Below are 18129 nucleotides of genomic sequence, written 5' to 3' on the forward strand. Positions count from 1 at the left end.
TTGTAAATTTTTTTTTTTTTTTTTTGATTTCTTGGAATGAAGATCGTATATCATGGTATCAGATATCATATTGATCACTATCAATACCGATACTTATCGGATTGAAACTGTTGATATCACTGCATTTTCTTTTGACCATCCAAGAAAGGAGACCATCAGAATCAGAAATGGTCATTTTACTTGTTGCCAGAGAAGGTCCCGTTCTCCTGCCTGGGAAGTGAAAGAAATATGGTTCTCAAAACAACAGCTTCTGAAGCTTCTCTCACAACCAGATGGAGTAAAAATATAAGTACTAAACTCGTGAGGACTTGTCCGGCCTCGCAAATACCCAACCCAATCCATCCTTTGCATCGTCTTGCCGAGATATCAAGGCAGTGCTTGGGTTTTTAAACCTGATTAATGAATGATACAAGAATTCTAATTCCCCACACAACTAGGCCCCTACCCGAATGGTACGATGTTAATTAATATTTTAATTTATATATTGTTTTTTTTTTCTTTTATTAACCGATGGGGGATTAAAATATTACTAATATAAAGAACACGGCCCCACCCCACCCCGTTCAATGGTTCAATGGTTCAATGGTTCAATGGTTTGGTGCACCCACGTGCACCATGCATGGTCATTCACTATATACTCTCGCGCTATCACCCATCCGGCCACGACACGCCACTGTTCAATGGCTAGGTGCAGTGCGTGCACCATGCTCAATAAATTCCTTCTTTCACACACAAGGATTTAGGGCACGGTATCTACTGATATCTGATCCGATTCGGATTGGATTGGTGGGTATCGGTTAATTTTGTCCTTTTTGTTTTAAATATTAATTTTTTATTATTTTATCCCTAAAATGATACAGATAATTGATTCGAATCGGTAAAAAAATCAGTCAAGGATATGAATCGATCTCATCCAATACTGATTCGATACAAGAACGATACTTGAAACCATGTTTACACATGCGTTTATTAATTGTTCAATCTTCATCTCCACATTTCAATTGTTCAAACTGATGCGGTAAAAATTGACTGGGTGATCTTTCCTGCAGTTCCTGATGCTCCAGTCGACTTGCATAGAAGAGAAGACAGAGAAGAGTCAGGCTGACCCGACAGGGGATTCTCCGATGCTTAAGTCAAATATTTTCACAGCAGATACTCAAGAGAGCTTTTTCAGTCAAAAGAAGTGATCGATCCCCTATGATGGAGGCTTACCTTGGTATTTATAGGTTGCTAATAGAGAGAAAAGGAGGGGTGTTTGTGGAGAGTCATGTTTATACGTAGAGTCCTTGAGGGGAATGGCTCTGTAATTCTGGGAATATCCTAGGTTCCCGGGCATGTTCTGAGAATATTCCCGTTGATCTCGGAGGTGCAAGTCATGAGAGGGGTGGACGCCTCTGATGACATGTAGTGAACAGAGTCTTGCCCCCGTGATTAGGAATCACGTCCCTTGAATGTAAGAGTGGATGTGTGCACGTTTCTGGGTGCCTTATTTAGCTGTGCAGAGCCGAGGTGATAGGTTGGCCTAGCCGAGGTGATAAGTCGGCCAAGCCGAGGTGACTGGTTGGCATGAGAAGAGGCCGAGGTGACTGGTTGGCATGAGAAGTGGCCGAGTTGACTGCTCAGCATGAGGAGAGGCCGAGGTGGTTGCTCGGCACGACGAGAGGCCGAGGTGGCTGCTCGGCACGAGGAGAGGCTGGGGTGGCGGGTCAGTCTTCAGTTCAGGTTTGCATACACGCTTCAGCCATGCTAAGGAAGGGGACATATTTTGCCGCATCACCAGCCCCCCGCTCTAGCAATTCGGATCGATCTGCTAGAGCATTTAATTCGGGAGGGACGACGTCATATACCGCTATGGTGTCCCAAAGATACTGGTCACAGATAATGGTCAACAATTCGACAATTGAAAATTCAGGCTCTTCTGCATAACTTTAACATTGATTTTTGAAACACTGCTGTAGCCCACCCACAATCGAACGGTCAGGTAGAAAAAGCCAACAACATACTTCTAGATAGAATAAAGAAGACGCTGGACCAGGAGAAGAAAAACTGGGCAGACCAGCTACTCAATGTATTTTAGGCATATCGCACCTCAGCTCGGACTCCCACAAAAGAGACACCGTTTCAATTGGCATACGGGACAGAAGCGTTAACCCCTGTGGAGGTAACCCAAGCCTCATTCCGATCAGTGGTGTTCAAAGCTTCATAGAACGAAGTCGGGCTCCAAGCAAACATCGACTTCATAGATGAAGTTCAGGAAGAAGCACTTGTGCGAAATGAAACCTACAAGCAGAAAGTCCGGCAGTATCACAACCGAAGGGTCAAACCACGGGGATTCATAGTTGGTGACTTGGTTCTCAGGAAAGTAGCTGCAGCGGACCCAAGAAGTGAAGGCAAACTAAGCGCAAACTGGGAAGGCCCTTACATAGTCTCTAAAGTGGTGCACCCCGGTAATTACCACTTGCAAACTCAGGGGGTACAGCTATACCAAGGGCATGGAATGTTAAAAATCTCAAAAAATTTTACCAGTAGACAGTTTTATCAGTAGATTGCATTGAAATCCCATCGATTGGGTGTTAGTCTTGTTGATTTTATATTGTCAGCACCTTAGCTTCCATATCTCAGTTATTCAATTTTATTCACGAAGCGGATTAGATTCTATTTCGAAGCAATGTATTTGTCCCAAGTGCATGCCACACATCAATATACTATGAAGCTTCTCCCAAATATCTGGCTCTTATAAGGAAACAAAGACCTTAACAGCTAAGGCATAAAGACCGGGCTACAGTTCGGCAGCATCTAAGACTGACCTCCAACTCGGCAGCATTTAAGACCGAGCTCAAGCTCGGCACTATCAAGACTAAACCCTAGTTTGGCAACTCAAAGACCTTAACAGCTAAGGCATAAATACCGGGCTACAGCTCGAAAGCATCTAAGACCGGGCTACAACTCGGTAGCATCTAAGACCGAGATACAACCTGACGGCATTTAAGATCGAGATATAACTCGGTAGCATCTAATACCGAGATACAGCTCGGTAGCATCTAAGACCGGGCTACAGCTCAGTAGCATCTAAGATCGAGATACAACTCAGCAGCATCTAAGACCAAGATACAGCTCGGCAGCATCTAAGTCCGAGATACAGCTCGACAACATCCAAGATCGAGATACAACTCGACAGCATCTAAGACCGAGCTCCAGGTCGGCAGCATCTAAGACCAAGCTCAAGCTCAAGCTCAAGCTCGGCACTATCAAGACCAGACCCTAGTTTGACAACTCAAGACCTTACGCACTAAGGCACGCAAACCCGAGCATGGCTCGACACCTCAAGCCCTTACGCACTAAGGCACGCAAGCCCGAGCACGGCTCAGCACCTCAAGTCCTTACGCACTAAGGCATGTAGCCTGAGAATGGCTCAGCACCTCAAGACCTTACACACTAAGGCACACAAGCCCGAGCATCGCTCGACACCTCAAGCCCTTACGCACTAAGGCACGCAAGCCCAAGCACGTCTTGGCACCTCAAGCCCTTACGCACTACGGCATGTAAGCCCAAGCCCCAGCTCGGCACTTCAAGACTTTACGCATTAAGGCATACAAGCTCGAGCCCTGACTCGGCACTACAAAAGACCTTAACACAAGGCACATCAAAAGATCGAGCCCAAGCTTGGAACCCTTTAAGACTGAGCCCAAGCTCGGCATTCTCTAAGATCGAGCCCCAGCTCGGCACCCCTATGGCTAGGCCCAGGCTTGGCACCTCAAGAGCTCATAAACTAGACATGGAAGATCAATTCCGAGCTCAGTTAGGAAATGAAGCCACACTCAGACAACTATACTGGTCCTTATTCTTCCAACAGTTACTCATTTCGAGCCGGTTCAAAGTACAAGAAAATAAAGAAAGAAGCATAAGAATGCTGAGAGATGAAGACATCAAAACAAATTTTTCATTCATCAAAAAAGGGAAAAAATCCCCCAAAGTACATCACTCCCGAAGGAGACATCTACATAAATATATATACAAGACTAATCTCGGGGGGCTAATCCACGGGCCTAGCTTTTCACTTGGCTATCCTTCAAGTCGGGTCACCTCTTCACCAACGTCAATCGAGCCACTGAGCTGCACCGAAGTAGCAGGGGTGGGAACGCGCTACTCATAGTCCGTTAGATTGTAGCCTGGTATCTTACTTAGGATAAACCGGATGGCATCGTCCGAGCCGACCTGAAACGAAGCAATGTTGATATCAACCAACCACTTCTGACAGGCCTACAGGTTCAACCATCTCGTTGGTCTCCAGCTCAGCCTAGTGTTGCCTTTCCAACTCGCCAACCCTAGCTGCGAGCTCCTCCTCCTTCTTGCGAGCGCCCTGAGTCTCGGACAACTCATCCTAGAGAGCATCATTCTCCTTCATCAAGTTGTTGTTGGTATTGAGCTGCTTAGCAACCTCCTATTCAAGCTCTCCAGTTATCGGCTCGACATCATTGACACGGACCTCCTCAGATCATGCCATTTTCTTCTCAACCTCCAGTTGGCCTGTGATCTTGTGCGGCTCCCCATGAAAGCTCTTTGCCTCCTCCTCCGCCTTTAAACAAGCGACAACCACGTCCTTGAACCATTGGGCAGCCTCGACTTAGAAAGTGAAGCAGCGCGTTTCGAACTGAATAAACAGCGCACGTCGTACGAAAGTCGAGATCTAATTAAATGCTCTAGCAGATCGATTCAAACTGCTAAAGCGGGGGGCTGGTGATGAGGCAAAATATGTCCCCTTCCTTAGCACGGCTGAAGCGTGTATGCAAACCTGAACAGAAGACTGACCCACCACCTCGGCCTCTCTTCGTGCCGAGCAGCCACCTTGGCCTCTTTTCATGCTAACCAGTCACCTCGACTCGATCGACCTATCACCTTGGCTTGGCCAACCTATCACCTCGGATCTGCACAACCAAATAAGGCACCCAGAAACATGCACACATCCACTCCTACATTCAAGGGATGTGATCCCTAATCACAGGGGCAGGACTCTGTCCACTACACATCATCAGAGGCGTCCACCCCTCTTACGACTTGCACCTCCGAGATCAATGGGAAATATTCCCAGAACATGCCCTGGACCTTGGAATATTCCCAGAATCATAGAACCACTCCCCTCAAGGACTCTACGCCTAAACAGGACTCTCCACAAACGGCCCTCATTCTCTCTTCATCAGCAGCCTATAAATACCAAGGTAAGTCTCCATCATAGGGGATCGATCACTTCTTTTGACTGAAAAAGCTCTCTTGAGCATCTACTGTGGAAAAATCTGACTTAGGCATCGGAGAATCCCTTGTCGGGTCAGCCCAGCTCTCCCCTGTCTTCTCTTCTGTGCAGGTCGCTGGAGCATCAGGAACTGCAGGGAAGATCACTCGGTCAATTTTTACCACATCACAAACCATTCCATGTTGCAACCTTTTCTTCACAAACGTCTCTGTCTTATTGTAAATCCCTCTTTGAATATAACCAAAAAATTTAGCAAGTCAGGGGAGCTGTAGGAGGGAGAGAAAAAGAAAAGATACAAAGAGGGAAAGACAATAGTGGTGGAGAGTGAGAGGGAGAAGCAATGGCTTGGTTCGCAATGACGAGCATAGTTGAGAGAGACACTACAATAACGGATGGATTGAATGGTTGAATTATAGATAATGGGATTAGACAATAAGGTCAGGGTATAGGGTGCATGGGGAACTCCATCCAACCATGCCTATTCAAAGAACCTTTACCCTGAATTATATATAGGAAAAGAAGGTTAACGATCAAACTGTGAGGAACCAACGACCAAACAGGAAGGGTGAATTGACCGCCCCATCTCCTATGAAATGAAAAATCCATATATCATTATCAAATGCCCCTATGCTCACTCTCATTGCCCCTGTGCCGATACAAGAGTCATGCATTCGGAAAAGGTTGTTTGAGAGGTGGGTAGTGGCTACGCTATCAATATATATCTACGGGGAAGGTACGAAATCGTGACGTATCCATCTAGTGCTGACCTATAGGCCTAAAGGACAAGCCCAAACTCGATCTCACAGCAGTCTAACCCATAAGGCCACTGTGCCAACCTTTTTGGGAGCCCTAGTCTAGTTCCACCAGTGGATTTACGAGATTTGATCCAAAAAACTAAGCCAGCCTGAGTGCTTGAAACTTTTTTTTTTTTTATCATAAATCATAGTATCAGATATCATATTGATCACTGTCGATATTGATACTTATCGGGTTGAATCTGTCCATAACATTGCATTTTCTTCTTACCATCCAAGAAAGGAGACCATCAGAATCATAATTGATCCTTTTACTTGTTGCCATGAAGGTCCCGTTCTCCTGCCAGGCGCAGTTGGTGAGGGGCAAGGGGTTATTTTCAAAGGAGAGGAGATAGAATGAAACAGGCTGATCATCCTAGCAGCATGCGCAGCCGCGTGCCCAGCCTTTTTCGAAAGCTAATGCTGCCTTTGGAAGGAAACAACTTTGATGAGAAGGCTAGCTAGTGGGTTTATCAAATGAGGTAAGTCAACTTTATCTCTACAGGTCCCAACTCCCAACTAGTGGGAATCTCAGAGTAATGCCACTTGTTTTTCTTTCCAAATAAAACTCCACCAAACCCATGGCAATGACAGTTGAGGGCCAGTCCACAATATAGTTAGCCCAACGGTCTGGGTCTGGTATGTCAAGTCTGAGTCACTCGGTGAACATTGCATAATTGCAAAGGGGCAAGTGCAAGAAGTCTTTTTATTAATAATTAGGAAAATTTTCTTGTATCACCTGTTAAAAATTTCATACTTTATTATAATTCCATGACTTAAAAATGATATTCAACATATCTTTAATGAGTTACAGTGTTAACTTAAAATGTGATGAGACTTTTTTTACCCTATTTCTAATCTCTATACTGCAACTCAATCCCATATGTTGAAAACCCACAAAATTAAGTGGAATCCGTCTCTTCCAATCTGTGTTAGCAATTCGGCCGAATAATTCGTGAATTATTCGGCCGAACCGAATTTTTTTGAATTAAATAAAAAATTCTGACCGAATCCGAATTAAAAATAAAATTCGGTAAAAAACACGAATTTTACTAATTTGAATTTAAAACGCGAATAATTCGGGCCGAACCGAATTAAACCGAATTATTCGGTCCACTTAAACAATATTTAAAAAGAAAAAAAAAAAAACAAAAAAACAAAACGTCATATTTGCTTTTTTGACCGCTTTTTTGACCGAATCCTTAAATTAATTAATCTAATTATTCCGAATAATTTTCCGCCCAAATAATTACTGAATCCGAATTTACTAACTATGCTTCCAATTAATCACCTTCTCCAATGAACATCACCTTCGGATTGTGATTAACAGAATCGCACTAGAGCATCGGTCATGGATTGGGTATTTCTCACCATGTTTGAAGAATTTCTATGATATTGCTTACCATGAAAACAATCTTTGAAATCGCTTTCCTGAGAAGATTCCCAACAGTTAAGTTCTTTTGAACAACATCAGCAATTGTAGGAATCTTTTCACTGTTCCTTAGCATTCTCTCCCCAACATGTGTGAGTTCAACAATTTTTGGCAGGAGGTGTCGAATGTTATCGACACTCTCACAATTATCATGGTTACCTGCGAGTTTTTGAGAATGGTAAGACCCAAATGGTTAAATACCGAATATTCATAATTTGCTTGGTCACAGATGGTACGTACGCCTTCTCCCAGATTTCATCAGCTACACCATCAGGGCTTCGTTGGGTGTAGAGCAAAGATGATATTGTTCCATTGCACTAGGAACGCAGGAATCCCTGCAACGCGAAGTGAGTTCTGCTTTTTCCAACTAGTTTGAACACAATCTCTGTATTTGCTTTCCTATTCTCTTCTTCTTGTGGGTTTTCTCAGTTCAGCATCTCGACCATCTCTCAGTGCAAATACAGAAGTTCCATCTTCTAAAACGTATTGTCAGAAATCAAAGCCCCAATGAGATGCTCATCCCTCGAATTAGAGGCCAAAGAGCCCTATAGGAAAAGAAACCAGGTCCAGCTTTAATCAATCATAGATGCTTCCATTGATACATATTAAAAATGCATCAAAATACTATGTGTTGATTCACCATTCTTTCCTCCTATCACATCTGCCATATTTTGTTCAGAAATTTTCACCATTATTGTCACTCATCTTCTTGGTGACCTAAAGAACTTCAAGCAGTCTAAGCAAGAGACACTGGAAAATGGAGGGTATCCATTTTCCCTCTCTCTCTCTCCACATTCATAACTTTTTTTTTGGTAACTCTTTCCACATTCATAACGCAAGCCCTAAACCTGCAACTCACAATTGAATTGGGGGTCCAAGAATAAAGGGGTATAACCGTAAATTTACTCACTCCCAATGGTAGTTTGGCCATTTAGATAATAGTAAACTGCTGGCATCATCACTTAACGATTTTCTTATAACCGAATGGATTTATTAGAATTTTTCTTATGATAAAGAGGGAAGGACGAGATCCTTTTTCAAAATTTGAGAGTTACAATGAATTATGAACATCTTGAGGGGTGGTATAAGAAAATTTCTCTTTTAATTAAAACGATTATCAAGAAGGAGAACATATGTTTTCGATTTTTCTTTTTTAAGTAGTTATGATATTGCTATGATTATGAGAATTAGGTCTCTTTCTTTATGGGAGGGTACCAAGCAATGCCCCGCATGTCATGAATCGGCATGTTGCCCCCCTATAATGGTATCACACAGGTTTAGAGGAGAGAAGTTTTATTGAATGTTGATTCGCATATGAATAGGTCTACATCATTAAATAAGGAGAGGGGAGAGAAAACCTGTGAGGGGGCATGTACACTCCTCCGATTATATGCCCTATTTTTCCTTCTTTATTTTTTTGGTAAATTATTTTTTTCTACATTTTATTGCATATGTAATCTTATGCTTTAAAAGCCTATTTATCAATTGATCAAACTTCATTCAGAATAGAATTGTTTGAGAAATAATGGCCAAACCCTCTAACAATGATTATTCAAAAGTTAGTTGTATATAGGGGTAGCCACAAAGAGATTCAACAATATCACTGAAAGCTAGGGTGTAACTGGTCCAGGTCAGGCTCAGACTTTGAGTAAGGTTCGAACCTGTTTATAATTTTAGAGGTTTATAAATAAAATCATGGCTCTTAATTGCCTTTACTTATTTTATATGTCATGGGTTTGAATCTTCAATTTTAAATGAAACCCACATCCTACCATACAGAATGTAGGCATTATCTTAGATATGAGAAATTAATGGTGGTATTACCTTAGATAAGTTAAATCAATGTTTGACTTCACATGGAATTAGTGCTATATGATATGGTAATAAACCTATCTTATGTTTAGCCTTAAATCCAAATCCCAACCCAGCCTGGCCAGACCTTTTGTTGGAATTTTTGAGAGGAATTTGGCCCATGGGCTGAAAATACCCCAGTCCAAGCGCAGACCAAGTCATAGGCCAAATTTTGTACCAATTTGAATTGTTCTGCTTTAAGAATTATTGGGACAATTTGAAAATATGACCATTTTTTTATTATTAAAAATATGACTACTTAAAAACAAAAGAAAATGCAATTGAGATAACTCACCAAATTTGTCATGTGGGCCTTGCAAGGGTTACATCTAAAGGTAAGGGTGTTTATCGGTTCAGTTTCGGTTTAAACGGTGCGGATCGGTTCAGTTCAAATTTATAGGACTTAAACAATAACTGCTCCATTTACTAATTGGTTCCACTTTCTGAAATCGTGACCGTTTAGTAAACGGTTTCGATTTTCACAGTTTCTAAATAGTGTCAGTTTCACGGTTTTAAACGATTTTGGTTTTGATTTATTCCATACGGTTAGTAAAGCGGTTCAAAATCGGTTTGTTATAACTTGCAACCATCTCTAAACTGAAGATCATAAGCTTATTCAAAAATAATTGGCAACCACAAATAAGATATTCTATATTGACGATGGTATATCTTAATTTGATAATCTAATGCTATTTCTTTGCATGGTCATTCTCAACACATATAGAACTAATATTATACAACATCCAAATCCAACCTTCTACAACATAAAATATTAAAATGACAAGTGGTTCAGCTAAAACACCCCATTTGTGATAACATAATAACATTGTAACATATATAGATTACAAATTCATGATCTAAAGCCTAAACATGAACTAAATTGCAATAAATCATACTAAAGCAGGATGGACACTTAATTTATTTGTTAATTGTTATATGAATTACTACCCTTGCTTTATTTAATTGTTATACGGATTAATCGGATCGATTTAAACAGTTTAAATGGTTTCAATTCGGTTTAAAACCAATAGGTTTCGGTAAAAACCGACCCAACCCATTTAGCTAATCAGCCTGAAACTTGAAACCATAACCGCACCATTTACTAAACGGTTTTGCGGTTTCATTGTAAACGGATTGGTTCGATTTGGGTAAACGGTTTTGATTATAAATTCACATCCTTATCTAAAGGGTAGATAACCTTAATCATTTGGTCAATGTTTTCAAATTTATCTTTGTCAAAATATTTTCAATTATATATTAATTTATAAAAAATTAAGTAATGCCTAAAGGAACTTTTCTTAGTTGTTCATAATGCATAACCAATAACTTCTAATACTTATAAATAGAGAAATGTCACCTAGCAAAAAGATTTTTTTTATTTTTTTTTTTGGTAACCAAGGTGTCTGAGCAAACTTACATGCATTTCGACTAATCTTCAGGGAGACTAGCACAACAACCCACCGTCACGGTCTCCACTAAAAAAAATTTTAATAATTAGTAACTAATACCTCTTTGTTTCACAGAGTAGTAGAATGTGTTGACCCATTTTATATATAAAAAATAAAGAAATAACTCTAAATTTTTTTCTTTAGGCTTTTTATTCATCCTTTTCTCGTTTTCCAAATTGTGTGGAGGAATAATTCAATGTTATTATTACTTAATTGAAAATAACAAAGTGTTGTCAAGTTTGAAAAAATGTTTTATTTAAATACATGCCGAAAGATAATCCATATGATCTTGAATTTAGTGTGTAAATTTTACCCCAAAAAAGAAAGTGTAAATAGATCCAACATCTCCTACTTGACCAACTAAAATTTGGAATAAATTCTAATTTTATGCAGAAAAAATGTAAATAAAAAATTGGTTCACAGAGACAAATATAAACCAAAATTGTGAGGAATATGAAATTCAAAGATACCAATTGATTTTTACCATAGAAGCACACCATATCAGTTGACTTTGACCGTGTAATCTGATCAATGATTAATCTGTGAAAACCCTATTTATCCATATGGTTGAAAATTGTCGATGTCAAAAACTGAAATTAATTAAGATGTTTTGCTATACTAGACAATTCATCTTTATTGCTACACTTTAACCTAGAACTAAATAGTTCATTCACTTTTTTTTGCTAACGATGAGTATCCAGGCCTTCGGCCTGACTAGTTTCGCAGGCCCATAATGACCCCACAACTGCATGAATCGGATCATACTTCTCTCACTTCATCAAAAGAAAATAAAGATCCCTCATATCTCAATGGTGCACTCCTCTGTACCATTTGCTTAGAGAACCTTAACAGCATGTTAGACATCAAGTTCATGAAACCAGATTCATGATTTAACGACAAGAAATTCAAAAAAAAAAAAAATGTTTGAGCATATACAAAAGATGAGAGGACATGGCAGACATCATGAGGTATTTCATCGTAATGTGGAAGCAATCAAGTATGCCTGCACACTTTAGTGATTAATCCAAGATTTAATAATAGAGATAGAGAGTATAGTATACCAAATAAGGGATATGTAAAGAAACTTTTTTTTTTCTCATAATAAAATAAGAAATTATAAGTGATAAATACAATAGAATCACCTATGATTTTAATTCTTAAAATGCAAAATAAAATTAAAAAATATATAAATAAAGAGTACACAAATAAATTTGAAGGAGAGGGATAGATATGCCGCCGATATCAAGTATGCTAGCGGATAGCACTAATAAGAACACATGATGAAGTATCATTCATAAAGAATATGAAGGTCATTTAAAAAAAAGGAAAGAGAAAGATAGACATAAGGATGCTAACATACTTGATATTGGGGCATACTCAACCTTTTCCCCAAATTTGATTACCCTCAATTCTCATGGCTTTTTTTCTTTTGAATAAATTCTCTCAGGCTGAGAGAGAGAGAGATTGGCCAGGCTGCCAGCAGTACACACTAAAAGCCGTCAGGTTGGTTCTCTCGGATTTTCACCTCACAACACCGGGAGGGGAGAGAGAGAACAAAGCACCCAAAATCCTAATGTTGTGATTTGTTATCCCATCAAACCAAAGCAAAGATCTTTTCTTTCACACCGGGCACAGCCACCGCCACCGCCACCGCCGCTGCTACCAGCAGCCACAGAACGGCAGAACCCACAAAGCTCACGAATGGGAGAGAAGGAGAAAGAAAAAAGGAAACAGAAGCATCAAAAGGACAGCAAATCCTCATCGGATCCCTCTTTCAAACCCAGTTCCGACGTCAAGGGTCTCCGTTTCGGCGGTCAATTCATCGTAAAATCCTTCACAGTCCGACGTGCCGCCCCTCTAGAACTATTTCGTCTCCTTGCTCTGCCCCCAACCTTAAACAACAACACACATAACCACCACCATAGCCATCATTATAATAAGAATAGTAAGCAAGATCAAGAGCAGCAGAAGCAGCAGAAGCAGCAGCAGCAAACCTTGTCCTTCCCCTTCCCATCGACCACAGCGTATCTGCCCACCAACTTCACCATATTGGCTCACCACGCATGGCACACCCTCACTTTGGGGCTGGGCACCAAGAAGTCCAAAGTTCTTGTATTCGTTTTCGAATCGCAGATCATGAAATCCGGGGTGGATCGGATATGGCCGCCGGAGATTCCCCTGGGTGAAGTTAATCGGAAGCTGATTAGGAGTCTCACCGGATGCGAAATGGCACGGTTCAAATTCCGGAAAGGTTGCATCACCTTCTATGTCTATGCGGTTCGCCCAGTGGGTAGCTCTGGTTTCTTATGTACGGATGATCTCAAGACTATTCTTCAGGCCGTCGTTGCTCTTAACGATTTCTTGGACCACACCGCCATGCTCGCGTTGCCCAGCCAGAGGAGCATCAATTACTCCCCTCCAGTCGCCATGGCTCACTAGTCCAGCCCTTCTTCTTTTCCCCTCATCCTCCTCCATCTACTTCTCCTAATTTTTCTGTGTTTCTACTCTGTATATTAGGGAAAAAAAGAAAAAAAATGGAGGTTCATTTCTGTCTTTCATGAATCATGATACTCATTTTTGGAGTCCCTTTTCTTTTCTCTTCTCTTCTTTCCCTTCGTCCCTTAACTTTTGGGTTGTAATTGAATTTCAGTGGGAGAAACAGGAAACTTGCTGCAATGAAGATTAAAGAGAGACCCAAGGAAGTGCCCTGGGCACTCTGTAGTATGGAATTTTTGTGTGAATGATTGTCATTTCTTATCTTTCGTTAGTTTTCAGAATTTCCCTCCAGCCTGGGCGTCAAGCCAGTGCATTTGCAGGCTAGAGAGATCGAGAGAGAGGGAGATTGAGAAAGAGAGCCAATAAGGTCCAGTAGCCTCTTCAACTGTTCTTCTTCAGCTCATGTCCCATGCTGTGAAGTGGAGTGGAGTGGAGTGGAGCCTGAGAGCTAATCTGTTTTTTTTGGTAGGAATCTTTTCTTTTTTAAACATGGGACTAATTCTTGAGAACTTGAGTTGTGCTTTGTACGTATTCTCATAATAGACTCTAAAATTGGAATATATTCTAGAGAAAATTTCTTGATTACCCACATACAATTTCTCTTTACAAAATTATCCATTAAAAGTTTCAATTAATAAAAATATTCAAAATTAGGTTTTCCTTTTACAAAATTACCCACTTAAAGTTTAAGTTAACAAAAATACTCACAATTGAGTTTAGGTTTACAAAATTACCCACTCAAAGTTTCAGTAATAAAAAAAAACATGATTATATGTGGAAGATGAAGACTCACTATTTTGGGTAGTTTTGTAAACTCAGACCTGATTTTGAATATTTTGGTTAACTGAAACTTTGGGTGGGTAGTTTTGTAAAACCAAATTCAATTTTGGATATTTTTGTTAACTAAAACTTTTTGTGGATAATTTTGTAAAGAAAACCCAAAGGTAGGTAATCATGTAATTTTTCCTATATTCTAATACTCAATTTTGTTCTAATTTCTCGTTCCAAAATGTGTTTTTACTCCCAAATTCTATTCTAAGAATACATCAGTCTCATGTAGAGAGAGGGAAGGGGGAGGGGACCAGAGATTGTCCACACTTTGTGTATGATTGATATTGCATGACCCTGAATGAGCCTTTGGTGGGTGATCCGTGATTAATGCAAATGTGATCTCATAATTATACAAAGGGTAATGGTGGATGGGAGGAAGTAGGATTCAAGATTTGAAAATTAAAGGAGAAGGTGGTTGAAAGATGGGTCATTAAAACAATGATAATTAACCTCCATAAAGGGCGAAGAAGCTGTCTCCATTGTCGAATCTAGAGCTGAAAAAAGAATAAGAGAAGACTGGTCAGGGATGACTGCAAGTGGGGGCCATCTTCCTACCTCAACTCTTTAGTTTTCTCCAGTCGTAGCTTCATTCAAAAGTCACCACCTAACTCCTTAATCATGGCTGCATTCACGGGGCCTTGATAGTTCAATTAATCTTGGAAAAGGTAAGTGGTAAGAACCATAAACACTGGCTGGTCAGGCTCCTCTTTAGCCTTTTTTCATGAATCATCGGCATTTTTGGAGTAGCGGGATCCTCCTCTGAGCGTTTTGTATATATATTTGGGCGATGGACACTTGTTTAAACGGTGATTCAATCATTTTAGGTGTGGTATTTTTATTTTGATCGGTAGAAGTACAATCGTTGGATCACTGCTTGAATACGTATCGATCGTCTTAGTAACTATGGGCTAACATGATGATTAACACTAAGGAGAGGGGAGCAATATCCATTTTTTGATGCATTAGTTACTTCCTCCACTACCGACAACTTGTTGATTAGATGGTTTTGAGATGTTAAAGCATTCACTGGCATGATTTGAAAATTTTGTATCAGTCATATAGGGCTAAATCGGACGATTTTGCCCTAATTTTTTTTTTTATTACAAAATCTTTTTTTTTAAAACAAATTTACTCCTAGTTAGAACCATTTCCACCAATGATCATAGAGGTATCAATATTGGGCAAAACCAATAACAATTTAGATTGGCTGACATGCCTAATTTGATACCATTTTTTAAAATCATGATCGTTGAATGCTTCTTCTAGTTCACGTACATCATCTATCAATCCATGAGAGAGCATTATGTGTTGGAATCAAAATAAAAGTGCAAGCAACCAACACAAAATAAAAGAGCAAGCAATATTTTCATCTTTATTTTGTGAGGGTAAATTGGCTTGGAAAACTAGCTTTATGCGTGTTAGGCTTACTAAATTGATTCTAAGTGGGGTGTATAAATGACTTTAAACATGTTGGGTTATAATCAGTTGGTCCTAATCAATGCTCGTCTGATAAAACGCTTGCATCATGAACGACCAATATAATTGAACTGTATTAGAGCCCAACACATTTATTAATCAGGTCTAATCAATTCGAGCTTTAAACGACTTGAATTTGATACCTTTACCATTGTGAATGCGAGAAAAGGCAAATTCCACTTAACAAAATTTGTATAATATAATTAAATCATTCCAATAAACTCATATTTCGCATACTTTTGAATTATTATCATATCTCGACTTTGTTTGCTCTTCTTTGTTTGCAACTTTTTGACCTTTAAGGTCAAAAAGTTATTTAGTATACTTTGAACCTTACTGTTTGTCTTGTTCAATATTATTGTATGATACAAGACTTCTCAATATCACTTTTACTTCGTGAACAAATAGAATTCCTTTTTTGGACTAACTTAGTTCTCACAATACCTTTCCTCTCTTAGAAACTTTAGGATCTAAATTTTTTCATATTATGAGTTCAAATTGCACCTCAAATTTTCATATTGTTGGATTTGCCCATAATATAGGTGATATTGAGAACTTGGTGTCAAGTATGTTTGTGTGATTGTCAGATTCTTCTAAGTATCGGTATATAAGAATGTTCATATGTTGAGGCCTTGATTTATATTAACATCTTAGCACGTGTCAAACTCAATCCTGTTTTTCAGATACAGCATCCATCTATACCGACATCTTATCTGGACTGTCAGCTTTGAATGTAAAAACTCTACTCTTGCCTATCTCTTTTTCATGCTTTTTAACAAGCCAGCTAGCGGCAACTGTTCTTTTTTAGAACTAAAGCACGATCCAGAGATCGATCTTTGTAGGTTAGGGACTGAAAAACTGTTAACCTCTTTGAGTTCTTTCTTGAGAATAATTATCTGGGAGGAAGTTTCATTTGAGTATGAAGGGTTTCCCACAGAACACCAATGCGTGGGTGTTGATTGGTTTCCTCAATAGAGGGGCAGAGGAGTGTGGGTCAGGGAGAAGAGAGACTGTTAGTAATATGCTGTCTGTGTGCATAACTGATGATGGTGTAGTTCCAGGTTTTCCTTTCACAAAATTGTGTATTTGAAATGGATCTAAGGTAAATGGGTCATTGCTAACGAACTTGTTGCCTTTGCAGGTGTTCCTAGTCATGGAGGTGTGAACAACACTATTGCAATGAATCTAAGGTGAATGGGTTACTCTGGCTAACGAACTTGTTGCCTTTGCAGCTGTTCAAGTTGTGATGTTTGTGAGCCTAGAGTTTGGTTCTAGAGAATATAAGTGAATTAGTATGGATCAGACTGAACTAGTGTTCTGCATTTAATTGGAAACTGAGACTTCTTTTTTTTTTTTTAATAATGCTTTTGTTGCTCTCAGCTGATCATGGTCCTTATGGCTCCATCTGATTGGTGGTAAGGAAAGTAAGGAAATAAATATTAAAAATACTTTTGGAGACTTTCTTAATTATGATTGGTAACTGAGATATAATTTTACTCTGAAATTGGTAATCAATCAAGTTTCAGCTACCTAAATGTCATAACCATGACGTTATTATTCTATGTGGGACAATGAGATAAAGCTGCATGGATATGGATAATAAGCTTCTCAAGGGAGGGGGCCATTCCAAATTTCAAATGACTTTTTTCCCCTCCAGAAAAAGGCACAACCCTAGTTCCTTTGTATAACGCTAGCATGCCCAATCCTCTCCCATATATAAACTCTCTCTCTCTCTCTCTCTCTCTATATATATATATATATCATACTATCATATCATACTACGATATAAAAGTATATAATTTTTAAAAAGACCAAAATACCATTGACATCTACTCAAAAAAAATTTCAAATGACAAAAAAACACTGAAAAAAATCTTCAAATGATAAAAAACCCCTCAAAATGGAAGATGAAACAAATAATAATTATATAATTCTCTATAATTATTGTTAATAATAATAAACTCACTATAATTCTATCTCTCTCTCTCTCTCTCTCTCTCTCTAAACGTGGAGGAGAAAGGGAGAGAGTATAGAGGAAATAGAGAGAATTATGGAGAATGGGGAGGGAATGAACAATTATGGATATATTAAAAAGGTAAATAAAAACAACCCCACTCATCCTCTCACTGTCTTTGGTAAGTAATTCCTAATAATAATTATCTCTCTCTCTCAACATGTAGGAGAAAATGTAAGTAATTCCTAGAACAATTATGGAGATATTAAAAAGGTAAATATGGAGAGAGATAAACAAAAAAAAAACCCCCCACTCATCTTTTCACCCCTCAAAATGGAAGATGAAACAAATAATAATTATATAATTCTCTCTCCCTAAATGTGGAGGAGAAAGGGGAAGTAAAACTCTTTATAATTCTCCATAATTAATAATAATAATAATAATAATAATAATAATAATAATAATAATAATAAAAAATTCACTATAATTGTCTATAATTATTATTATTACTAATAATAATAAATTCACTATAATTCTCTCTGTCTCTCTCTCTCTCTCTCCCCATATTTAAATCTCTATAATTATTTAAAAAAAAAAAA

At 39.0% G+C, this 18129-nt stretch overlaps 1 protein-coding gene across 1 annotated transcript; it reads left to right on the forward strand.

The window, feature by feature from the left end:
• Positions 1 to 12183: 12183 nt before the first annotated feature.
• On the forward strand, positions 12184 to 13502 carry LOC122057627. The gene has a single exon (XM_042619798.1). It carries the CDS (start codon positions 12475 to 12477, stop codon positions 13210 to 13212), a length of 738 nt encoding a protein of 245 aa, XP_042475732.1. The 5' UTR covers positions 12184 to 12474; the 3' UTR covers positions 13213 to 13502.
• The last annotated feature ends 4627 nt before the right edge of the window (positions 13503 to 18129 follow it).

The sequence above is a fragment of the Macadamia integrifolia genome, chromosome 12 (genome assembly GCF_013358625.1).
Source record: "Macadamia integrifolia cultivar HAES 741 chromosome 12, SCU_Mint_v3, whole genome shotgun sequence".
Taxonomy (NCBI): Eukaryota; Viridiplantae; Streptophyta; class Magnoliopsida; order Proteales; family Proteaceae; genus Macadamia; species Macadamia integrifolia.